The sequence below is a fragment of the Gadus morhua genome, chromosome 16, assembly GCF_902167405.1.
Source record: "Gadus morhua chromosome 16, gadMor3.0, whole genome shotgun sequence".
Taxonomy (NCBI): domain Eukaryota; kingdom Metazoa; phylum Chordata; class Actinopteri; order Gadiformes; family Gadidae; genus Gadus; species Gadus morhua.
The window spans coordinates 12,069,864-12,096,710 of NC_044063.1; the positions used below are offsets into that span (position 1 = coordinate 12,069,864).

At 43.1% G+C, this 26,847-nt stretch overlaps 2 protein-coding genes across 2 annotated transcripts; both read right to left on the reverse strand.

Moving 5' to 3' along the window:
* Positions 1–1,972: 1,972 nt before the first annotated feature.
* LOC115561418 (extracellular calcium-sensing receptor-like) lies at positions 1,973–5,310 on the reverse strand. Its single transcript, XM_030381456.1, has 8 exons — positions 5,237–5,310; positions 4,822–5,116; positions 4,448–4,737; positions 3,927–4,225; positions 3,515–3,720; positions 3,164–3,382; positions 2,955–3,078; positions 1,973–2,871 (listed from the first exon to the last, which is right to left on the reverse strand). The coding sequence occupies exons 1-8, from the start codon at positions 5,305–5,307 to the stop codon at positions 1,973–1,975; spliced, it is 2,403 nt and encodes an 800-aa protein (XP_030237316.1). The 5' UTR covers positions 5,308–5,310.
* Positions 5,311–12,459: 7,149 nt separating this feature from the next.
* On the reverse strand, positions 12,460–21,281 carry LOC115561145 (extracellular calcium-sensing receptor-like). Its single transcript, XM_030380965.1, is given in 8 exon segments — positions 12,460–12,610; positions 18,485–18,558; positions 18,561–19,045; positions 19,134–19,257; positions 19,343–19,564; positions 20,203–20,473; positions 20,617–20,906; positions 20,991–21,281. Coding segments are annotated over 8 exon segments (1,908 nt in total).
* Positions 21,282–26,847: the final 5,566 nt, after the last annotated feature.

The window sequence follows — 26,847 nt, forward strand, 5'->3', positions numbered from 1 at the left end:
CACGTTCAAGAGAGAAAGCAAACAATAAAAAAACGTAAAATTTAAAAGAAAAGAAATGTTATGAACTTCACAAGTGTTGCTGATTTGTGCCCAGGTGTTTACCTAAAATGTGTTTTCAAAGTGATCCCTAAATGCCAGTCCACTCGGTTCCACACGGCCAAATTCATTGTCATGTTGATCGACATCATCATCATCATAATCATCATCATCATCGTCTGGCTGTGGAATGTTCCTCCGCTTGCAGAGGTTGTGTAGAATGGCACATACAGTGATTACTGTGCTTGCCCTCTCTGGGGTGAGGCGTATTTCGCCGTGGAGGACATGAAACCGACGTTTCATCTGCCCAATATTTCTCTCTACAACATTTCGTGTATGTTTGTGTGCTCTAGCATATATGGAGGAAATCAGTAAACAATAATAAATATGGATTCAAAAAATAAAAGGCGTCAAAGAGCCAATAAGATGTGTTTTACGCATAGGACTAAGCGTAATCTGCTTAATCACTTACATGTCATACTTTAACCGGTTGTGGATTGAGGTAGGGTGTCTAGAGCCACGTCTTGCATGGATAGTCACTGTCACCCAGCAAGTGACACCCAACTGGTAGCCTACATCTCAAAATGCCGCCTCAGACCGCTCACCATTAAAATGCGCGAATCATGGGTAGCTGAAGATCCAGGCCCCTTTGCAACAACATCCAGTAGGCTATGTTAAAATTTGCATCGAAAACAACCTGCGTGTTGATGGAATGCACTTTCTTCCTATTGACGAACACGTCCTCGTCTTTTGATGGCGCAATTATTTTTATGTGCGTCCCGTCAATAGCACCCACAACACAGGGCATATGCAATTGCCATGAGGTTGGCATTGATCCTGTGTAATTTTTGAATGTCCAAAGGAAAGTTTATGGCATGGCTGACTGATGGTTGCGATATTTTTAAATCGTCGGCATTGCAAAGTTGCATTTTCCCTGTTGCTAAATAACGTAGTGTGGCCAAACATTTTATTTCGGGACTAATCAGATTATTCCTGTTAGTCGGGGATGTTATTGCATCGCGCACTAACTCCACAACAAGTTTAATACCCTAACATTTCGTCTCGCAGGCATTTTACGATTCTTTGTGAATAGGTCTTACTGAGTCAGGAGTCCTCTTGAGGACTTTTAAGCTCTCCTAGACTTAGGTGCTACTTTTAGGCCTAAAATACTTTGTGAATTGCTCTTAGTGAAAAAGGTTAGAAGTCCTAAATTTAAGAGTGACACGCCCATTAATTTTAGGAGTTGCTCCTAAATTCGCCAGTTAGGACCTACTTTTAGCCCTAAGGTCCTTTGTGAATACGGCCCCAGGTGTTTAAATGTGGTGTATTAATGAAAAGACACAAATACACTTAAGCAAAGGATGAATTATATATTTTATACACTGAAAATAAGATTGTATGTCATAGTGTACAAATATAAAATGTGTGTAAAAAGTCTACACACAAAAAAAAAAAAGCCATGGAAAACATAAATATAGCATTATTAATGGCCTTTAGACAAAACAAAAATACAGTAATAGTAATAGAAAAGTATTGCTTTGAAAAATCTTTTGATATAGTGAGTCGGTAATATGGCAGTACCAAATCAATGACGGAGGGTGCCCCTGGTACAAGAGCCAGGAGGGGTCCTCTACCGGCTCCTAAAACTCTTCCACCAGCACCATCTGGTCTCACATCCAAGGACGGACCAGCTTCCAGAGGAACCAGTAGTGCGAGGCAGGAAGCCTTGGTAGATATTATTACAACACATCCAATTGAAATGTAAAAGCATTGACAATATTTGATTAGTATTTTGAATGCCAATACCACAAAAACCTACACTTTTATGTATGTTTATGTAAAGTAAATATATGTATATATATATATTTACTTTGTATGATTCTGAAGTTTATGTTGAGTACAATATATATTTAATTAAAAAAATGACTAATATATTTTATGTTTTACCCATTAAATGTTTCTTGGTGTTTTTTTCTGGCCTGAACAAAATTATAAAGCATTTTGGAAAGAATATACAGATAATCAATCCAAAACTAGAGGCTAATATTGCAAAGACTTCCACAGCTACAGTGAACTTCCCAGGGGAACTGATGTAAGCTGGGATAAAAGTGATCCAAACAGCACAGAATATAAGCATACTAAATGTGATTAGCTTAGCTTCATTAAAATTGTCAGGTAGTTTTCGTGCTAAAACAGCTAACACAAAACAAAATACAGCAAGGAGCCCGATGTACCCAAGCACAGCCCAGAAACCTAATGCTGAGCCTAATGCACATTCTAGAATGATTATCTCCTTGTAGGTAGTCAGGTTTCTAATAGAGAAGGGAGGCTTCTGAACCAACCATATAATACATATCAAAACTTGAACAAATGTAAAAGATACTACAGTCATTCTTTGCTGGGCAGGGCCAAACCATTTGGCTACATTGCTTCCTGGTTGTGTAGCTTTAAATGCCATCAACACCACTATAGTCTTGCCTAGAACACAAGCGATACAGAGGACAAAGGTGATCCCAAAAGCTGTGTGGCGAAGCATACAGGACCAGTCTGAGGGACGGCCAATGAAGGTCAGAGAACACAGGAAACACAGAGTCAAGGAGAAGAGCAGCAGGAAGCTCAGCTCAGAGTTGTTGGCCCTAACTACTGGAGTATATCTGTGCTGGAAGAACACTATGGCTGTAACGATGGTCAAACAGGCTCCTGCTATAGAGAATGCTGCCAAAATAATTCCCCAGACCTCATGAAAGGAAAGAAACTCAACAAGCTTGCGACGACAGAAGTTCTTCTCTGCATTGGGCCAGAACTCATTGGGACAAGGGGAACAGTCAGATGAATCTGGAGAAAGACATACAATTAGGATAAATGTGTATTATGTTATGTTGTACATTCAGAATTAGGATTATTAAGATTGGTTGTACCAGTAGTATTGCTTATCTCTCCTTCAGCACATGGTACACAGTCATAGCAGCAAACCGGCTCCCCCTTCTGGAGAACCTTGCGTGTTCCTGGTGGACAGCTGTCACTGCATACGGACACAGGCACCTGATTCACACGTAGACAAACAGCTTTACATGCAGTTTGAAAGCAGTTGTATTGAAGGGATCAAAGAATATGTTGTCCTCCCTGCCTGTATGCCACCAGCCCAACTGATTTCCCTTTTGATATTGAACTTCTGGCCAGGAGAAAGGGACTCATCATAATGTCCCACGGTTACAAACTCCAGACCACCGTTTTCATTTCTCTTCCAGTTAATCAGCTCATAGAAGGCCACAGGGTCACCATTGGCATCAAATGAGACGTGGTAACCATTACGAGAGAAATTCACCCTTTTCAACTGATCAAGGACCTGTGTAGATGAAAATAGAGTGAAAACACAACAATTGTATGATTAAGATATTGACTGAAAATAAAAAGGTGCCATTTTGAACTTAACTTTCTTCAAGGGTTTTCTTTAATAATATGAATAGATGTAAATGACCTGCACTGGCTCAATTTTCATGAATTGGTCACATAGTATTGCTGAGTTTATCTTCTTACACACAATATTGTGTATAGCGTGTGCTATTGCGTAAACAGCTTTGTACACCATGTTTGTGATTCTGAGCTGAGAGGTGTCAGTGAATGGGTTTTGGAGGTTCTGTATATCTTCAGTTCCATCACACACTTTGTCCAGTTGGCCAGTTCCTTCAAAAAGTGAATCAGGAGTATATGTTCTGACATGAAAACGCATAATTTAAAAAACATAATTTTGTTTTAAAATAATATTTTGGATTATAAAAATGAATAACAACAGTTAAAATGATTTACTATATAAATAAATAAATTGATGTAATTATGCTTTGTATTAACATTTTCAAGTTTATTATTATTGTATTTCCAAGATTTCTCACGTTCATTTTCTAGCAGACAGTTGAATGCACCCTCCCAGAACTCCGAAAGCACATGTGAGGCAGCCACCTTAGCAGGAGAAAGATCTAGAAGGTATTCTCTAAAACCTGGTATGGTAGATTGCGGAATAGCAAATCCAATTGCTCCTTCACACAAACGATATCTCAGAACCTCTGGATCGGTTACCCAGGCTTCACTGCCAATCCATTGGCGAGGAGGAGAGGGATGTACCGTCAGCTCTTCCAGCAGAACCAGCAAGTCTCCTGGGGATGTAAATGCCACGATAACCGTGGCTGTGGACCTGTAGAGATTTCAATACATAAATTAGGCTGATACAAAAAATAAACATATTGAGTGTTATTGTATTATTAAAAAATATCTATATGATTAACTATGCCTTTTTATAATAGTATGGCTGAAACTAAGGTTTTATAAACATTATATGCCTTTTAAATTGTCTTGGTTGGCATATTGACATTGGTTTATATTAACTGAACACGATCAGAATAATGAATGCATGAACCTGCGAATCACTTCAGCCACCTGTTGAATCTTGCTCTGTGGATCATTTCTATTGAATGATTCAGAGTATTCCACACATATACCCTCGTTCTGCGCTGCTTGTAAAAAGGACGCCATCCCATTGTTACCATAGTCTGAGTTAGACTGAACAGTGCCAATCCAAGTCCAACCAAAATGTTTCACGAGTTTGGCAAGAGCAAGAGCCTGGAACTGGTCACTGGGGATGGTTCTAAAAAAGGTTGGGTATTGTGTCTTGTCAGACAAACACGCACAGGTAGCGAAGTGACTAACCTTAGGAAATAAATTTGACAATATGATGCATTTTGACAAAATAGGTGCATGAAAAGAAAATTATGCAAAATAAAAAGTAAATACTTGTGGAATGTCAAAGGGCCCGATGATTCGTGATATGCTGATTGATTGCGTTGATCCAGAATCACCAATAACTGCCAACACCCTCCCCGATTGCGAACACACTTTAGTGTTTTTATGCATAGACAGAGGGTCATTTGTAAACTGGAACGCCACCTGCACAGCCATGGGTGGTGAGGAGCACGAATCATGTATTTTATAACCAAGTGTGACCCCCGGCAGAAGATCTGAGCTGTTGTTGATCTCATCGATGGCAAAGGCCATTGCACGCGAGAAGCGCAGTTCCCGGGTGTCCATGCTGTGAACAAATAAACATCTTGAGGATATACAAAATATATACATTCCTTCGGGTACATTGAATTGGCTTTCAAAGTTAAAATATAGAGAAGTTCTTATTCTTATTCTCCGACCATCTCACCTTCCTATGCATTTCAGAGGCTCTGGAAGGCTGCTGTAGTTTTTCTTCACTGTTTTCATGTAGTAATGCATGGGGAAAACCCCCCCAATAATGTAATCCCCTCTCTGTGTAAATGCAGGGAGCTGAGGGGTACCCCGAAGCCAACAATCAACAGAATCAGTGGCATTCTCAGTATAAGATGAAGCCTCTGTTCTCATAATTAGACCACCCCCAGATTTATACAAAGAAAGCAAAATACATAACAAAAATAAACCCAAAGTCAAACCTGGTGTTAGAAAAACTGCAACCAAGCCACCCATCCTTAAAATGAGCATGCAAGTGTTCACTGGGTGTTACAACTAGGCTATATAAGTGATCAGATAGGTGCTGCCCTCTTTTTGCATTACGTCAGATTCTGCACACAGGAGAGAACCCAACTGCTACCACCACTGGCGATCTTAGCCCTTTGGGGGCTCCAGGCGAACAGTAATTTTTTGGCCGCTGCATCTACCGGTCTAATGTACCTTATAACGCATAATGTGATAGTCCGTACAAGGGATAAGCAAAAGTCACTATCCTTCTTTCATGCAACTGTTAATTATTAATTTACCTTAGGTTTCCAGTAGGTCACAGCAGGGGGTTGGACAGGGCATTGCGGTCTATTTTTTGTCACATGCAAAGTGAGAATAGCATACAAAACTAGAAAATGCATTTCCTGTAGAAAATGTGGTGAGTGCTGTAGTTCAAAGTGAGGTTGAAAATATTTTTTAATAAAGCCACATAGACTAAGACATAAAGAAACGTTAAATGGCATAAATCAAGTGAAGGGATTTGAAAAAAAGTTCAAAAGTCTAAATGGAATAAACAATGTAAACATGCACACCATTTAAGAAAATGTAAATGGTTGGAAACAAATAAAGTGACAGCTGAATGAAAAGCGCAAAGCATTGTTAAAAATGCAGAAATGTAAAATTAATTGAACTGAAGAATCTGAGGCTATACGTTTACATGATGACACTCTGAACAGAAGACTCAAAAGTGGCTTCCCGTCTTCACTTTTTATTCCACGTTTAGACAAGCGTTTTCGGGAGGAAATCTGCGTGCATACGGTGACGCAAAAGTGTGTGGAATTCGATTGGGTATGCATGCCAGGCGGCTAGGTGGTGCTGTGATACACTATCACACAACACCGCCATGTCTGAGCGCATGCGTAGAATCTTCCTTCTTCTCTTATCTGCTCAGCGAAAACCAAAACATAATTACAGATCCTTCACTGTTCAGTAATACTATCTGTACATATCCTGTACATTTCGTGGAAAGACTTTATTAGAGTTTATTAGGGCTGCCAGAGCAGGTTGAACATCCGACGCATGGAAATAATCCAACATGTTTGTTTATTTCCCTGTACTGGCGCATGTATGTGACGTAAACAGGTAAGCAACATTTAGTTTCGCTTACGAGTTTTGCATCTTGGCAGTGTAGACGGAAACGCTACGGCGGAGCGTATTCAAGTTTTCCACTATGGAGGGTGATTTCAGATTTTTGCATTTTTAGGCCCCAAAAACGCCGTCACCGTCTAAACAATAACATATTTTGTCGTTTTTACCCGCAAGCGTCCTTGTGTAAATGGGGCCTGATAGGTAAAATGTATTGCCCTGCACTGCTGGTGTGTTTGTGCGTGTGTGTGTGTGTGTGTGTGTGTGTGTGTGTGTGTGTGTGTGTCTTTAAGAGAATAGCGATAGATAGAGCGGGGAAAACAGCCCAATCTGGCAACACTGCCTGAACGTCCTCAAAACGTAGCCCAATCCAGCGGGAAAAAACGCCCAATCTGGCAACACTTCTTAACTTCCTCACGCTCAAACGTCAACGTAAATCAATGAGACCAACTGAAAACGAAGCCGGTATGAAACTAAAATGATGATTCTTAAAGGAGCATTTCACCGGTGGAGGCATGTTTGAAATATATGTTTGAGTCCTATATGTAGTCGAATAATAAAAAAAAAAATCTAAATTGGTGCCGTTGTAAGTACCATATCGGCTCGGCTTCCAGATCGGCTCGGGTCCGTCGTCTGCTGATTACATCACACAATATCATTGGCTGTACGCTTGAATGGGCGTACATTGTGATTGGCTGTACGTCGGACAGTTGTGATTGGCTGTTTTGTGCTGTAGCTCTGGCTGTAGTCATAGCAACCACGAGGCAACAGCGAGCACATGTGTGAGCGCGAGTAGGTCTATGTCTAGTTTCGGTTTGTGTTGCCAGATTGGGCATATGTCCTGTTTTTCCAGCCTAACGTGATTCAAAGTAGCCAAATCAGGCTGAAAATGTGCCCAATCTGGCAACACGGACGGCTTATCTTAACAGCAAAGATGATTTCGAGGGATGTTTTGTTTTTAGAAGAAAACTATCCATACAGATAGGTTGGGAATGGTCTATGTTCAAAATGAAAGATCATTACAGGCTCTTTAATTTAAGCCATAAAAAACCTTATTGCTGTAGATAGCTATTGTGTGACGTAATCAGCAGACGACGGACCCCGAGCCGATCTGGAAGCCGAGCCGATATGGTACTTACACCGTCTTGACTGAGAAAAGGCAGAAAGTGACTTTTCGGCGCTTGTGGATTGAAGACAACAACTCCCACCATGCACCACAATGCACAGCTTCGCTGGCCACTCCCGCTGATCTAGATCTCCGCCTATCGGACACCTCGCTGTTCCAACTACCAAGCTGATACTGTAAACGGGGAGAAACGGGATTTTAGGTTCTGAAGCTTCACATTATGCACCAGGAAATGCTTAACGTCATGTGAGCGCCCGCTGTACCGTATTGGTCCGAATATAAACACAAACCCCATTGTAAGACGACCTATATTTGGAAAAAAGATTTGAAGACCAGATCTTGTTTTTATAAATGAATAAATTGTATTCATTGAAATAATATACGAAAATAAAAAGGCATAGAATATAACACTGCATTGCCACTAAACAGTAGTGCAAATAGGCCGTACTGATGTGTACACCAAAGACTATTGCTGACACTCCTCTGCCCCGCTGTGTTCGCTCTGGCTGTGGTCGCTCCGCACTGTTTCGGCCCGTGGCAAAGCGAGTCATCCTCGCTGCTGTCCAAGGCATTTTGAGACGCAGCATTTATTTAATGCTCATATGACCTAGTGCTGAAAAAAAGTTATATGAAAAAGTGTGAGGGGAGCGGTGGTGCGCTAAACTTGTTCTGTGAGCAGCTAGATGTGAAACGATCGATTTTCGACTGTGCGCGCATGCACTGGTGTAATTGAGCTGCGCTGCTATATATCTTTTTTTTTTTATCAATGTAGCGAGTTGCGAGTCTAGTGCAGGCTGAGTTTTTTTTTTTTCCAGCACCCCCTGCTGAGAACACGTTGCCGTGGCTATGCCTCTTACACTTCCTATTTACTTCTACGCAAAAATCGTCATATTGCGTCATCTTAAACAGGAAGTGTTGGAGATCAATACGGATCTCTCCAGTCTCTCCAGAAAATAAGGGAATGATGCACGACCATTCAAAAATATGAGTGGGTTTCTATCGATACAAAGCTTAATGGAAATGGCTGAAGTTTCCCTTTAAATTTGCTAAATGGTTTGAACGAAGATAAACGGTTGAAAATGTATTTAGTAAGGTTGTTTTCCTCCCATTGACTCGCATGTTAAAAAAAACATAGTATTTTAAAAGTAGAATATTTTAAAAAGTATAAATTATTTTTTATACCTTTCCAAGCTATTCTAAGCGATTTAAAGCTATTCTGAACATAGAAACAAAGAAAGAAAGAAAGAAAGAAAGAAAGAAAGAAAGAAACCTAAGAAAAACAATAGTTGAGACTGCATGCAGCACTCACCTAACAGAAAGATTAGTTATGGTGACACATAGGTATTACACTATTAACCTAAGATGTCATAATTTACCTTAGGTTTCCAGTAGGTCACAGCAGGGGGTTGGACAGGGCATTTTGGTCTATTTTGTTTCACCTGCAAAAATAAGAAAAAGCATACAAAACATTAAGATAAATTATGGGGACACATATTACAATGACTGTTACCTTAGATGTCATCATTTAACTGTTCAGTCTCACTGTTTATTTGCCTCTTCTGTCTCTGAGCTTGTTTCGTCTCCTCTCCCCTGTTTGTCCTCATCTGTTCTCTCTCTCTCTCTCTCTCTCAGTTTGTCCTCATCTCTTTTCCCTCTCCCTCTCAGTTTGTCCTCATATGTTCTCTCTCTCCCTCTCTCTAACAGTTTGTCCTCATGTGTTCTCTCTCTCTCTCTCTCTCTCCCTCTCTCTCTCTCAAAACTTGAATTACCGGTGAGAGCAAATGCTGTAGACGGCTGCACTTGTTCTGCCGATGATCCCACTGCCACCGCGGTGCCTGTAAAACAGCTTGATAGCTTTGAAATAAACTCCTGCCTTAGGTCTTTCATCTTCTTTTTATGTAACCTGCTTTCATACGTTCGATTAATTTCTCACTCGATTTATCTCTTCTCTCTCACCGCTATTTACTGTTTTTAGCGTAACAAGCAATTGTCCATGTATTGCAGAATGAAGGGAGGTGCACACGGAATGATTGTCAAAAGATGAGTAATTAGACATCCCGATGCTACTATTGTGAAGAGAATTTTATAAAAACATTAAATATGAGCACAAAATATAAAGAGGGCCTTTTGGGGGCCCCAAAAGGCCTTCTATGGGGCCGGGAATCCAGGCAAACCTGTTTTGCGTAATAGTACGGCCCGCCTCTGGCTACCGCTAGATTTGAATCATTCAAAAGCCAGAATTAACCATTGGTGGGGGTATAATAAGAATTTCAAGTTCAACATTCTCATCAGGCTGCCATTTCCACAAGGAAAATGTAATATGCATAAAACTTTGTATCCATGCACCATTCCTCATGATGATCAACTTTCTAGGTGCATCCCATTCGGTCAGACCATTAAGATAAAATGCAATGGCCACAACTCAACCAAATGCCCAAACACAAAAGTTTGCGGATATATTACATTTGACTGAAATGTATGCATATCCTCAACGTTAGCTATCATTTTGCAACAAAATCACAAACGCTCAGCTGTCAAAGACTATTAAGAGGAGATTCCCTAGCATACCCATGCCAAATTGTATACCAATGCATTTGTTTGAAGTTCGCCTATTCAAGCCCCTGCTGGGCCTTAAAGGGGTACACACATCATTTCTCAAAATACTTTTTTGACGGTTGATTCTAAAACTGTGTTCTTTAGAGATATGTTTAATGATTATTTGGCTATTTTTCTTCCGGCAAACAAGCTTTAAAGTTGTGCCGATGCCATTTTACGTACCTACATACTTCAATATATCCTCCACGTATGGAATAATGCTCCTTCTTTCTCATAATGAATTCTGACCTGCCCTTGCTAATGGCCATGTCCATGTAGCTCAGTGATGAGCTTAGGCTCAGGAGGTTTTGGTTTCAAGTCTGCCTATATCTAATATGTTGCATTATGAAGTGTATAATGCCACTGTATTTTCCTTTAGGGATTTTACCTCTACCTTGTGGACAGAATACAGTTTACCAAGCATAATCATTTCAGACTGAGGCCATGGCTACAAACACTGCATTCTTGGCACGGGATCTACCAGATAACTTTAATGAGGCAAAGATTATCACCCTCCGCAAGCTGGTCTTCTTTAATGTTTGGATAGCCCCAAATGTCCAAATTCCTCCCAGTATTAGACACACCGGATGCATAGCCGCGTGTGTTGCGTTTACCTGTGACTTAAGTTGATACAATTGTTGGATGGAGATTTCTTCTTAATTAAATTAATGAACAGTTTGCCAGCAGGCTATTTTTCTACAGTTGTAGAGCCAATTGCCCCTTCTTACGTTGGCCGATATAGAGCACTCAAAAAATCTTTAACATTGAACTCAGATAGATTTTTTCCCAGCATAAAACCCGACGTAAAACGTTGACTGCCTCAGATTGATCAGCAAACCAGGCTTTTACCTCTCCTCCTTGCTCGTATCAGGTTCAGGTGGCTATCTTTTCCAACCCTCCACATACATTTGTTGCCTCCTAGAGGCAACATTTGTTGCCTCTAGGAGGCAACAAATGTACTGGGAATGAAAATTTGAAATTGGCTACTACAACCGAAAAATAAGTATGAATAACTAAAAGCTAAATGTTCAATATGGTTACAGATTATAGAACCGTCACCTTATCTTAGTGGTGAGGTTTTGCGTGTCCCAGTGAACCTGAGAGCTGTGTAGTCTGGAGCCTTGTGCTGCTGGTAGGGTCTTCCATGGCAGAGTTCTCAGTTGAGGGGCCAGACTAAGAATGGTTCACAAAGACCCCATGACAAAACAGGGGAGAGGAGGAGAGACCCTGCCCGGAGGAAGCCCGGGGCCCCCGCCTGGAGCCAGGCCCAGACGGAGGGATCGTCGGCGAGCGCCTGATAACCAGTTTGCCACATCGCTCGTCCGGGCACCGCCCGAACAAGCGACGTGGCAACCCCTGATCTAAAACAGAGTGGTCAACTGTTGTTAGACTTCTGTGCTAGCGATGGATTGTCCATCAAACACCATGTTCAAACATAAGGATGCTCATAAGTGTACTTGCTACCAGAGTTCCCTAGGCCAAAGATCGATGATCGATTTTGTGATCTTGTCATCCAATCTAAGTTTGCATGTTTTGGACACTTAGGTGAAGAGAGGGGCGGAACTGTCAACTGACCACCATCTGGTAGTGAGTTAGATCAAGGAATTGGGGAAGACTCTGAGCCGACCTGGTTAGCCCAAATGGGTAGTGCGGGTGAATTGGGAACGTCTGGAGGAGGCCCCCTTCCTACAGATCTTCAACTCACACCTCTGGAAAAGCTTTTCAGGCATCCCTGTGGAGGTTGGGGGCATTGAGCCGGAATGGGCGATGTCCAAAACCTCCATTGCTGAAGCTGTGAGCTGTGGCCTCAAGATCTTAGGTTCCTCAAGGAGTGGAAACCCTCAGACACCGTGGTGGACACCGGTGGTCAGGGAAGCCTTCCGACTGAAGAACCAGCCTTCCGGAATATGTTATCCCGGAGGACTTCTGATGCAGTTGCAGGGTACCGACAGGCTCGAAGTGCTGCAGGCGCTGCCATAGTAGGGAGGAGGTAGTCGAACGCTGGAAAGAGCACTTTGAGGAACTCAAATCCAACTACCACGCCTGCTATGATTGAGGCAGAGCTTGAGGCTGATGGCGGTTCGTCGTCAATTTCGCTGGTGGAGGTCACTGAGGTTGTCAAACATCTCAGCAGTGGCTCTGGATGTTGAGGGGCTGTCTTGGTTGACACGCCTATTCAACATTGCCTTGTAGTCTGGTACAGTGCCAAAGGACTGGAAAACCGGGGTGTCGGTGCCCCTGTTCAAAAAAGGGAGCCCAGAGAGTGTGTGCCAATTACCGGTGTATCACACTACTCAGCCTCCCTGGTAAAGTCTACTCCAAGGTGCTGGAAAGGACCTCTGATAGAAGAGGAACCGGGTCCCTTGGGAGAAACTGTGGGAGGTGCTGAGGGAATATGGGGTGAGGGTTTCACTCCTCAGGGCCATCCAATTTCTGTACTCTCAAAGCGAGAGCTGTGTCCGCATTCTCGGCAGAAAATCTGTTTCGTTCCCAGTGTGTGTTGGCCTCCGCCAGGGCTGTAGCCAGGCTATTGCCAGACCAAGCTCAATCGTAGATTGCACGTTGGTCTGGAGAGGCTGCTGGAATTTTCTTCGGCACAAGAGGCTCAATCAACAGGAGTAGTTCAAATGTCTATGTACGGAATTGGATATTCCCTCAACCAATCAGACCAACGATCCAGATGCATGCACATACTATGCAGAGTGATGGGAAAACTCCAGGCAGGTGTCAACAAATTGGATTGTTTTGTAGCACAATAGGTGGGTAATTGCAAACCTTTTTTGCAGGTTGTACGAAATGTATATGAAAGTGGAGGGTATATACAGTCACTCGAGCATTATTTTTGTTAGAGCTAAGTAGCCTATGAACATCGCCGACAGGTTAGCAGGCATAGGGTTGACAGTTGTGCGAGAGCCGGAAATCTGAACAAACTTGCAATCGCTGCGTTACTGTTCTCTCACACCTTGAGCATAATTTGACCGCGTACTGGAGATGGAAGGATGAGTAAATCGCTGGCAGAACGGGCTTGGGGTATCCAGTCTAGCTTGCCGTCGCTTCCCTGTCGTCATTGTGTTAAACCAGCCATTAGCGAGCCAGGGGGAAAAACCAGCTTAGTGATTGGCTCCAGTAAAAGCAGATTTAACGGTACCCAGTCTACCAGGGCTGCAGTTGTCACCAATCCAGTTTGTGATATTCAAGGATAGGATATCGAAGCATAGTCGTGATGGGGAGGGGTTGCAGTTCGGTGGTCTAAGAATCTCAACACTGCTTTTTGCAGATGATGTGGCATCATCGGCCTGTGACCTTCAGCACTCACTGGATCGGCTAGCAGTCGAGTGTGGGTTCTCCCAAGTAGGATGGTGAACTCTGACGCAACTCTTTTGGAGTTTAAGGCAATTTCTTTGGTGGAACTTGATAAGGTGATAAAGGCCTCAAAGCCAACAACTTGTATGTTGGATCCTCTCCCTTCCAGGGTTCTTAAGGAACTTCTTCCAACGGTGGGGCCTGTTATCCTCTCGCTTATGAATCTTTCGTTTTCAACAGGAATTGTTCCCTCCAATTTCAAGGCTGCGGTGTTAAAACCGCTACTCAAAAAGCCTGGCCTAGATCCTGAACTAATCAGGAACTATCGGCCTATATCGAATCTGCCCTTCCTGTCCAAGGTACAGGAAAGTATTGTAGCGAAGCAAATTGTTGATTATCTGACCAGGAATAATCTCTTCGAACCTTTCCAGTCGGGGTTCAGGAATTTCCACTCAACTGAAACTGCTATTACAAGAGTTGTAAATGACATCCTTTTAGCTTTGGATAAAAATACAAGCACAATGCTTGTGCTGTTGGATCTGAGCGCTGCGTTTGATACGATTGACCACAGCACTCTTCTTCACCGTCTTGAACACTATGTTGGTTTCGGGGGTATGGCTCTTGGTTGGCTTGAATCATACCTCACCGATAGAACCCAATTTGTGCTTCATGAGGGTGCAGAATCAAAGTGCGATAAATTGCGCTTTGGCGTACCACAAGGGTCGGTTCTTGGTCCATTACTTTTTGCAATTTATATGCTTCCCCTGGGTGACTTTATCCGCGGCTTCGGAATTAGTTTCCATTGCTATGCGGATGACACCCAGCTCTACATTCCTGTAGATTCCGGGGACTCGGGCCAGATTCAAAGGGTTGAGTCCTGTCTAGCTGCTGTGAAGGGCTGGATGTCACAGAACTTCCTACAGCTTAATACTGGGAAGACAGAGCTGATGATTATCGGCTCGAATCGGGACCGGGAAAAGTTTGAGGATGTCTCTCTGTGGTTGGATGGCTTCGCCATCCCACAGAGTGCATCCGTCAAAAATCTTGGTGTCCTGTTTGACCCTCACCTATGCTTTGACCAACATATAAGAAGTATAACTAGAATTGCCTTTTTCCATCTGAGAAACATTGCAAGAATCAGACCAATGTTATCCGCAGTGGATGCGGAGACACTGATTCATGCATTTGTTTCGTCAAGACTGGACTATTGCAATGCATTGTTCTCGGGATTACAGTCTACAGCTGGTACACAATGCGGCAGCTAGACTGCTGACCAGAACGAGAAAGTTTGATCATATTACACCTATTCTCGCCTCTCTACACTGGCTACCAATAACTTTCAGATCAGACTTTAAGGTGCTATTGTTAACCTATAAAGCCTTGCATGGATTATCTCCATCGTACCTGAAGGACCTGATCATTCCTTATAGTCCTTCTCGGTCCCTCCGGTCTTCGGGAGCTGGCCTTCTTTCACTGCCGAAGGTTAAAAAGAAATCGGTTGGACAGAGAGCGTTTGCCTATCGAGCCCCTTTTTTATGGAATAGGCTGCCAGCGATCAGGGAAGCTGACTCTGTGGAGCTATTCAAAGGGAAGCTCAAAACGCACCTCTACAATCTTGAATTTGGAGTGTGAAAACAACTGATGCGAGAGTGAAGACTACTCTGTTTGCTTGTGCTTTTCTTATTACATTATATATTCCCACTATGTACTTTTCCGTTCTAATTCACTATTCTGTCAGTTGTAGCGTGCTGCGGGTGCTGGACTGGATGCCTGGACTGTCCTCATGGATAACCGGCCAGAACCCCATCACCATTTTAATATAATGTGCATGTATTTACCTGTATGTCAATTGTGGCACCCATTGCACTCCTGACCATCCCTGGAAGAAGGGATCCCCTACACTGCGTTTCTTCTCAAGATTTCTTCCTTGCTGATTCAAGGGAGTTTTTTTCTTGCCCGTGTGGGGGCATGGGTAAAGGGGGGTGTCACAAATATTTGGCCTGTTAAGCCCTTTGAGACTGTAATGGTGATTAAGGGCTATACAAATAAAATTGAATTGAATTGAATTGAAGCGGCTTGGATGAGAATGAGCACCGCTAAATCTGAGGCCATGACTCTCAGCAGGAAACCGGTGGATTGCCTTCTCTGGGTACGAAATTAGTCCTTAGCCCAAATGAAGGAGTTCAAGTACCTCTGGGTCTTGTTCGTGAGTGAGGGTACGATGGAGCATGAGATTTGCCGGAGAATTGGGGCAGTAGGGGCGGTATTGTGTTCACTTTACCGCACCGTTGTGACGAAAAGAGTGCTGAGCTGCAAGGCAAAGCTCTCGGTCTACCGGTCGGTCTTCGTTCCTACCCTCACCTATTGTCACGAAGGATGTGTGATGACCGAAAGGACGAGATTGCGGATACATGAGGCTGAGATGCGTTTTCTTATGAGGGTGGCTGGAATCTCCGTTAGGGATAGGTTGAGATGCTCACCATCCGTGAGGAACTTAGATTGGAGCCACTGCTCCTCTGTTTAGAAAGGAGTCAATGGAGGTGGTTGGGGCATCTGTTAAGGATACCCACTAGGTGCCTCCCTAGGTGGGTGTTCCCGGCACGACCAGAAATCATTAATCATTATCAATCGACTGATAAGGGACCCAAGAGGCGACTGTCGTTGGAACAAAAGAAGAATGGACCAGAAAAGAGATCAGACACGAGTGAAAGGGGAACTATGCAACTTTTTTGGCTTGATTTACCTTAATATAACAGGCTAAGAGTCATTGCGATGGTTCTATTATACATTTTTGTTCGATTGTTCGTTGTTTCGACTCCCCCTTGCGCATCTTGGCGGAGAAAAGGAATATGTATCTGCCGGGGACCCGCCGCCCACTCTCGTGGGAGTCTCTTGTCTCGCGAAGTAACGAATTGCTTTACGGCACAGACCCCCAAACACGGAACCGGCTCGATATAAACACAACTAACTAAGGGATTGTTACATTCATCATAGATCAGCCGACTAAAAAGAGACAGAGAAACCCAATGTCGGAGGAACAGAAGAAGAGAAAAGGGAGACTGACCGACAGAGAGGCCAGATACGAGTAAACGTTGGGCAAGCTTTTCAGGAATAGCGTGAACTGAAAGAAAAAGAAGACTGCAAATCAGACGCCGACTTGGCCGTGATGCTTTTGAAATTGAAAGTACCCTTGGGTGAACTTTGTCTTTGTGGTATTCTTGATGTTGATAGTCACTGTACAAATGTGTTTGCTCAACCATTTTGTTGTGAGCCATGTAAAAATTGTTTTCTTAACCGTTTTGTTGTGAGCCCTGTATGTTTCTAGCTTGCTTGGTTGCAACCATATAAACACCTTTGTTTCCATGGGTGTTTTGCTGTTCGTCTGTCTCGTCCCCCAGATACAGACTGAATCCCCGAATCCAGGTTCTTGTTCATTCAGATTATTATGTTGGCCAACACTCTTACACTGATTGTTCTGTTCAACCTAAGATAAAACAATTATAATCTAGGATATAAATTCTCCCCGTCAACTATAAAAAAGGATGGATTTATGTTTATTGCAATACAAATACACCATTTTAAAAATGTATAACCTTGCCTACACTTTATGAACATCTACTTCGGACATGGCTCCACGCATTCGCCGGCTACTTTGAAAACAAATGCACATGGCTCGCGTAGAAGTGCATGGTGAAGGGTCGTCAACGAGTTGTTACGACAGTGTTGTAAAATATCTACTACGAAGCTGTAGGGGGCGCTGTTTAGAGAAATGTGCGTGCCAAAACCAAGAAAACAGCGAAGAAATGCCCGAAGTTGCATAGTGGACCTTTAATAGGAATTCATTTCTAGCCTAGGCTATTTCCTTGTTTTTCGGTGATTCAGTGGGCTCGTCTGAACAACCAATCACCGAACTGACCGCTTCTAAATTCGTGCACGAGAATTGACGTAATCCATAGCAACGGCGCGTCACTCTTAGTTCACTCTTTGTGATTTATCCTTAGTACAGCGGCTTTGTGAATAACTTTTAAGAAAAAACTCCTACGTAAAATGTTTTAGCGCGAGTTAGGAGCACTCCTAGCGGTAAGATAAAATGCTTTGTGAATACGGCCCCAGGTGTTTACATTTGGTGCATAAATGAAAAGAGGCAAGGACACTTGCAAAGGATGAATCGTACATTACACATAAGAATACAAGTGTTCGTAATATTGTACAAATTACCTCATCAATTAAACAAAACAACCATGGCCGACACAATTATAGCATTATTTATGGAATTAAATCATAATGAAGATTATATTGAAAAGTATAAATTGAAATGTGAATGTAGAACATTATTGCATTGCAGTAATTGAGTATTTTCCATGCATATTCAACAAAGACCTACACTAAACATATAATGTGTATGATTCTGAAGGTTACGTTGACTTTTCTACATTTCATTTTTTCATGAGAAAAATAAGAATAACACTTTCTATTTTTTACCCATTAAATGTCTCTTTGTGTTTTTCTCTGGCCTAAACAAAATAATTAAACATTTTGGAAAGAATATACAGATAATCAATCCATAGCTAGAGGCCAAAATGGCAAAGACCTCTACTGCTACAGTGAACTTCCCGGGGGAACTAATGTAAGCTGGGATAAAAGTGATCCAAACAGCACAGAATATAAGCATACTAAATGTGATTAGCTTAGCTTCATTAAAATTGTCAGGTAGTTTTCGGGCTAGAACAGCTAATACAAAACAAAATACGGCAAGGAGCCCGATGTACCCAAGCACAGCCCAGAAACCAAATGCTGAGCCTAATGCACATTCTAAAATGATTATCTCCTTGTAGGTAGTCAGGTTTTTGATAGAGAAGGGAGGCTTCTGAACCAACCAAATAATGCATATCAAAACTTGGACAAATGTAAAAGATACTACAGTCATTCTTTGCTGTGTTAAGCCAAAGCATTTGGCTACATTGCTACCTGGGATTGTAGCTTTAAATGCCATCAACACCACTATTGTCTTGCCCAGAACACAAGAGATACTGAGGACAAAGGTGATCCCAAAAGCTGTGTGGCGAAGCATACAGGACCAGTCTGAGGGACGGCCGATGAAGGTCAGAGAACACAGGAAACACAGAGTCAAGGAGAAGAGCAGCAGGAAGCTTAGCTCAGAGTTGTTCGCTTTAACTACTGGAGTATATCTGTGGTTGAATAACACTATGGCTGTAATGATGGTCAAACAGGCTCCTGCGATAGAGAATGCTGCCAAAATAATTCCTAAGATCTCATTAAAGGAAAGGAACTCAACAAACTTGGGACGACAGAAGTTCTTCTCTGCATTGGGCCAGAACTCATTTGGACATGGGAAACAGTCAGATGAATCTGGGGGAAAATATATAATCAGTTTTTACTATTATTACATTTTTTACATCAGTTCATTCAGAATTATGATTATTAACATTGGTTGTACCGGTAGTATTGCTTATCTTTCCTTCAGCACATGGTACACAGTTATAGCAGCAAACCGGCTTTCCCTTCTGGAGAACCTTGCGTGTTCCTGTTGGACAGCTGTCACTGCATATGGACACAGGCACCTGATGCACACATAGACAAACAGCTTTACATACAGTTTGGAAGTAGTTGTATTGAAGGAATCAAATAATATGTTGTCCTCCCTGCCTTTATGCCACCATCTGCCCAACTGATTTCCCTTTTGATATTGAACTTCTGGCCAGGAGAAAGGGACTCATCATAATGTCCCACGGTTACAAACTCCAGACCACCGTTCTTAATTTTCTGCCAGTTAATCAGCTCATAGAAGGCCACAGGGTCACCATTGGCATCAAATGAGACATGGTAACCATTACGAGAGAAATTCACCCTTTTCAATTGAGCAAGGACCTGTAAAGAAGAAAAAAGAGTAAAAAAAAAAAGAAGATTTCAATGATTAAGATATTGACATAAGTATATTTTACATAAAAAGGTGGCACTTTGAACTTATTGAAGGATTTGCTTCAATAATAAGAATAATTGTTATTCACCTGGATTGGCTCAATTTTCATGAATTGATTACATTCTATTTTGGAGTTTATCTTCTTACACACCAAAAAGTGTATAGCGTGTGCTATTGCGTAAACAGCTTTGTACACCATGTTTGTGATTCTGAGCTGAGAGGTGTCAGTGTATGGGTTTTGGAGCATCTGTATATCTTCAGTACCATCACACACTCTGTCTGCTGAGCCAGTGCCTTCAAAATGACAAACAGGAGTACATGTTTTGATAATGAAAACACCAAAAAATCTAAAAAAGTATAATGATGTCAAATAAGTATTTTGTTAGCCAACTAATACTGTAATTTCGTAATTTCAAAAATGATTGATTTTTACAGATTTGTTATAATAACGAAAAATAGTTCATAAAAATGATTAATTTTTATTCATTATTATTTATTATTATTAGTATTATGATATCAGTAGCATCACACTTATTCAACACTATTTCTAAGATTTCTCACTTTTTTCTAGCAAACAGTTGAATGCACCCTCCCAGAACTCTGAAAGCACGCTTGAAGCAGCCACCTTGGCAGGAGGAAGATCTAGAAGGAATTCTTTGAAACCTGGTATGTTAGATTGTGGAATAGCAAATCCAATCGCTCCTGCACATAGGTGAAATCTCTGAACCTCTGAATGGGTTACCCAGGCTTCACTGCCAATCCATTGGCGAGGAGGAGAGGGATGTACGGTAAGCTCCTCAAGCAGAACCCACAAGTCACCTGGGGATGTAAATGCCACAACAACCGTGGCTGTGGACCTGTAGAGATTTATGAATATAAATTATTTTGTATGGTTAACACTAAGGTTGTATAAACATTATATAACATTAATTTATCTTGGTTCACATATTGACATTGTATTTTATAAACTGGACATAATCAGAATAATTCATGTATGAACCTGCGAATCACTTCAGCCACCTGTTGAGTCTTGCTCTGTGGATCATATCTAGTGATTGATTCAGAGTATTCCACACATATACCCTCTTTTTGCGCTGCTCGTAAAAAGGACGCCATCCCATTGTTGCCATAGTCTGAGTTAGACTGAACAGTGCCAATCCAAGTCCACCCAAAATGTTTTACAAGTTTGGCAAGAGCCTCTGCCTGGAAATGGTCACTGGGGATGGTTCTAAAAAAGTTTGGGTATTGCGTCTTGTCAGACAAACACGCACAGGTAGCGAAGTGACTAACCTAAGGAAACAAATTAACATTACGATGCATTTTTACAAAAGAGGGGCACAGAAATGGCTGAGTTCTGCATAATAAATTTAATACTTGTAGAATGTCAAAGGGCCCGATGATTTGTGATATGCTGATGGTTTGCGTTGATCCAGAATCACCAATAACAGCCAACACCTTTCCCGATTGCGAACACACTTTACTGTTAATATACAAAGGTGGGGCATTTGTAAACTGGAAAGCCACCTGCACGGCCATGGGGGTTGAGGCACAAGAATCATAGATATTATAACCAAGCGCGACCCCCGGCAGAAGATCTGTGCTGTTGTTGATCTCATCGATGGCAAAGGCCATTGCACGAGAGAAGCGCAGTTCCCGGGTGTCCATGCTGTAAACAAATATAACATTTTAAAGATACATAATAAATATACTTTCCTTAGGGTACATTGAATTGTATTTCAATGTTAAATAAACACAAACCCCCTTTATTTCCTTCTTTGCCGAACTCACCTTCCTGTGCATTTGAGAGTCTCCGGGAGGCTGCTGTATTTTTTCTTGACTGTTTTCATGTAGTAATGCATTTGGAATACACCCCCAATAATGTAATCCCCTCTCTGTGTAAATGCAGGTAGCTGAGGGGTACCCCGAAGCCAACAATCAACAGAATTAGTGGCATTCTCTGCCTTAGCAGTAGCCTCTTTTCTCATTGTTAGACCACCCATAGATTTATACAAAGAAAGGGCAAAACATAAAGAAAATAAACCCACGGTCAAGCTTGGTGTCGGAAAAACTGCAACCAAGCCACCCATCCTTGAAATGAGCATGTAAGTGCTCACTAGGTGTTACAACTAGGCTATATCAATTGTCAGATAGGTGCTGCCCTCTTTTTGAATTACGTCAAATTCTGCACACGGGAGTAATCCCAACTGCTACCACTAGAATTATTCAAAAGCCAGAATTAACCATAGGTGGCGGTATAATAAGAATTGAATAAGCATTCTCAACAGGCCACCATCTCCACAAGGAAAATGCAATATGCATGAAACTTTGTATCCATGCACCATTCCTAATGATGAACAACTATCAAGGTATAACCGATATGGTCAGACCATTTAGATGAAATGCAATGGCCACAACTCAACCAAACGCCCAAACACAAACTGATTTGGTGCCAGAGGTGGTAAAAGCTGCACAATTGGCACACATGTAGCAGTTGACTGTGGGACTATATGGTCTTTAATTTATAGCAATAACACCAAAGACGGCAGAGGTATACAATTTTACTGAAATATATGCATATCCTTGACTTTTAAACAGCTATATTTTTGAAACAAAACACATAGGCTCAGCTGTCGAAGACTACTAAGAGGAGATTCCATAATATACCCACGCCAAATTTCAAACCAATGCATTTGTATGAAGTTCGCCTATCCAAGCTGAGTCCTGTTTCTAATGCAGGCTCGGCCTTAAAGGGGTACACACATCATTTATCAAAGGTAAGATAAAGATTCTGAAACCGTATTCTATAGAAATATGGTCAATGATAGTTTTGATAGTTTCCTTCCGGCAAGCAACTTTTAAAGGTGTACGAATGCCATTTTACCGTACCTACATAGTTCAATATATCCTCAACGTATGGAATAATGCTCCTTCTCAAAATAAATCTGACCTGCCCTTGCTAATGGCTATGTCCGTGTAGCTCAGTGATTAGCTTAGTCTCAGGAGGTAGTGGCTTCAAATCTGCTCAGATCATAGAAACAGCGATTATAGAAAGCTCAAATTAGTTATGTTGGTTTCCTTCCTGAATGCAAGTTGCAGTAAAGAAAGTGGAAGTGCAAAGTGGTCTTCTAGCGCTCCGCGCAGATCGAGACCTTATATTAACAAGATCACTTGAGTGACGCGTAGGCTATATAAATCATGTGACAGCCTACGCATGGCCTCTTTGACCTTCTTGCTGTTAACATGGCATTTTTTTTTGGTTTATAGCTCCACAGATCCGTTTATCGAACCTGCAAGCAATAATTGCTTGGAGGTCCAATGCAGGTATACACATTTTGTGTTGCTTGGTGTTTGTCGTCCTGCCTGTGCCCTCTAAGCCTGTGTTTGTCAAACTATCCTACCTCTCTTTCCTTCCTGTCTAGAGGTTTCGGACATCCTTGCCTTGTGCTGGCTCCCTCACCGTGTTTGATGTGTTAGCTCAATCCTCCTAACACTAGATATTCCAGTTCCGTGCAGTGGTTAGCCCACAGCTCTTGCCTGTTTTCTTTCTAGCCTAATTTCTTAAGTATTTAAAACACAGCTAGCTGGGAGTCTACAGGATCCTTAGCTAGCTGCAGAGATATTGCTGGAGGTTCCGGATGTGTTCTGTGGCCGAGCCACAGTTCTCGCTTGGATTACCTGGCTACACACACAAACCAGGTGAGCAGGCTACCAGAAGGCTGGCAAGCCTGACTGGCTAGCATTTGTTTGTCTGGTTGTGGTTGTGAAATTGGTCTGCTAAAAGTTATAGCGCGTCCTGTGGCCTAGTCAGAGCTCTCACCCAGATTCCCTGGTTGGCCGCCTATTGTTTTGACTTTGAACATTTCGGGCGTGTTCTTCTTGTGGAGCTCAGCTTCAGGTTGAGGATGGCCATCATTTGTGCCCCAAGTTTCTGGGGGTGGGTCATCTTAGGGTAGCCCTGTCTGACCCATTTCTGAACTGTGGCATTTTACCACTCTGTGAGAGTGGTAAACCGCTGTTTCTGTCACGACTCAGAACGGGAATCAATTGCAGATCAAAAAAAGGGTTTTCACAAACAGTCCAGCAGGCGAATCAGACTCCAGGTACAGGCAGGGTTCGTAAACATGCAGGAAGGCAGACAGATGCAGACGGACAGGAACAGGCAAGAGATTCAAAACCGATAGGCAGAAGACTTAGTCCAAAACAGGCAGGGTTCAAAACCAGAACAGTAAACTATACCTTCTCTTTAAAGAGCTTCACGCTAGTGTCACTCACGTGGCAGTCAGGTAGCAAATAGTACATACCGTGACGATCTGACAAAGTGAACAGAAAGGGCGGAGTTTAAATACTCCACCAATCAAGGCAAAATGAGAGGCAGGTGGACAGAGAAAAATGGAGGGAAACAAACAAAGGCAGGAAGTTGCCCAAATAAGGACATGGGTGCTACTCCGGGCACATGACCAACACATGGCTACAAACATAAACAAAGTCCAGAAATATCACACTCAAACAGGTAGGGGGAGACATAAACAACCGTCCATACGAGAATCCTGACAGTTTCCCCCGTAAACAGCGGTAGAAGCGCAGAGGCAGGCAACATGGAGAGCGCAGTAGCCCTGAACTCAAAAGGGTGAAGGAGAAGGCTCCCTCTCGCAAGGAGATGGACAGCTGAAATCGTTGGTGCGGGCTCCACCTACCCCACCTCAGGCGGCTCTCTGGGATTCTGAGGGGGAGGACGCCATGTCTACAAGAGCTTCAAACTCTATGTTTTTTGGCCGAGCCTGTGGGCATTCAGGCTGAGGATGGCTCAGCTGGCTCCATGTGCAATGCAGGGGAGCATGGCCTGGTTCACATACCCCCTGTAGACCAGTGCATTGCCTCGCTTGCCCTCTCACCTCTCAGGCAGCTGGTGTTAGCCAAGAGATGGGCAGCCTCCACATCGTCGGTCCCAGCGGGTACAAGGGCACAACAGCACCTGGACTACTGGGCAGCCCATTCCCAAGATACATGGGTTTTGAACTTGATGTCCCAGGGTTACAGGTTGCAGTTCCGCTGCCGGCCACCACCATCACCAACAGGGGTCAGGGTGACCTCGGTCGCAGAACTCGTGAGGGCCTTGTGTTTGTCACAGTAGACCTCTTGGACAAACTGGCCAACACAATAGTTCCACCACATACACAGATCGATGGATTTTACTCAAAGTATTATTTTCTGGTGCCAAAGATGGCCAATTCTCTCAGGCCTATACTAGACCTGAGGAGGTCAAACAAGCATCCGAAGGTCCACCCGTTTTGGATGCTTCGTACAATCGACGTCTTTCAGGTTATCACTCAAGGAGAGCCCTCAGTGGAGAGGGCAGACCATTAATGTCCTAGAACTCTTGTCTACTTGGCGCTGAAGCACTTCTTGTTTTTTCTCAGGAGCATGGTGATGGTTGATATGAAACACCTCAGCTGTGTTTCATATATTATCCATCAAGGAGGGACCCGGTCACTGGAGTCCCTGAGGGAAGCCCAGGGACTGTGGATATGGGCTCATCCTTCGTTGACCTCCTTGAGGGCGATGCACCTCCCAGGCAGAGCAAACTCTGTGGCAGATTACCTCTCACGCCAGAGTTATACCGCAGGTAGTGCAGATTATTTGGGATAGATCTGTGGAGGCCCAGGTAGATCTGTTTGCCTCAGAATGTAAAACTCACCGTCCTCTATGGTTCTCCTTGGCAGAGACCAGTGCTCCGCTGGGGATAAACGCTCTCGCCTGGCCGAGGTGTCTCCTTTATGCATTCCCTCTGATCCCCCTGATAATGCTCACGCTTCACAGGGGGAGCTTGTCAGGCCAGAGGATCCTCATAATGGCCCCCAAGTAGCCAGCGACGATATGGTTCTCTGCGAAAATGTGTTCAGGATTCACTAGTGTGTATAGTTTCCTTCTGGAAATTGAGTTGCTGAGATTAGCCGACTATGAGTCGTTACTAGGATCAACTCTATCGCATGTGTGCTTGTGGAAAATGGGAAATGGGGAGACAAGAGTGCCGATGCCAAGCGCCACACCTTAATAGGGGAATAAGAGAAGCCACTGCATCACGACCTGCCTCATCTGACATCTCTGGACCAGTTACCATAGAACAACTTATGGACGCTATCATGTGCCTGAAAAACGGCAAAGCTCCTGGGATAGACTTGGTCCACACAGAATTCCTCAAGCACTTGGGGTTCCATGCTCTTAACTGGCTACGCCTGTTCCTCCCAAACTGCCTGTCAACCCTAACCATCCCTGCTATCTGGAGAAAGGCCCATGTGGCTGCTATCCTCAAACCCAAGAAATCTGCTGAAGATCCGAAGAGCTACAGGCAAATCTCATTGCTCTGTAAACCATACAAGTTGATGGAGAGAATAATCCTGGCGCGTATCAATGACATCGTGGAGGCAAACCTCCCACAAGCCCAGGCAGGATTCCGCAAAGCAAGATCAACGACAGATCAAATAGTCAGATTAGTCAACGACATAGAAGGAGCGTTTCAGAAGAAAGCGAAGGTTGGAGTTGCCTACATCGACCTCACAGCTGCCGATGACACCGTGTGGCACCCTGGTCTTTATTTTAAGCTACTACAAATGATCCCTGACGTGAAGCTTGTGAAGTTTATTATGCTTATGCTCCAGAACCGATCATTCTATGTTACGACCTCAAGCGGTGAGCGAAGTAGAAATCGCCAGCTCCGAAATGGCTTACCACAGGGATCTGTGCTTGCTCCCATTCTCTTTAACATCTACACTGCGGACTATCCCGCCTCCTCTTCACTAAAGTACCTCTATGCGGACGACAGCGCAATTGCAGCCCAAGCCAAAACATACGAGGAGATCAAGAGTATCCTAGAGGCTGACATCTCTACTCTCTGTAACTACTTCCGCCTCTGGCACCTGAAAGTAAGCGAGTCAAAGACTGTCTGTTCGGTCTACCACCTGTCAACCCGACTTGCCAAAAAGGAGCTAGAAGTGAGAATGGAGGGCAAGAAGTTAAGATTCGACCCTGCACCTGTCTACCTGGGTGTCACCCTTGATCGCAGCTTAACCTTTGGGCCTCACCTGAAGAACGCTGCAAACAAAACACCCAAGCGCGTCAACCTAATAAGGAAACTCTGCGGCCTAGACTGGGGAGCCAGTTTTAAAACACTGCGCACATCAGTCCTCGCACTTGTGTACTCCACTGCTGAGTATGCCGCAGCGGCCTGGTCTCA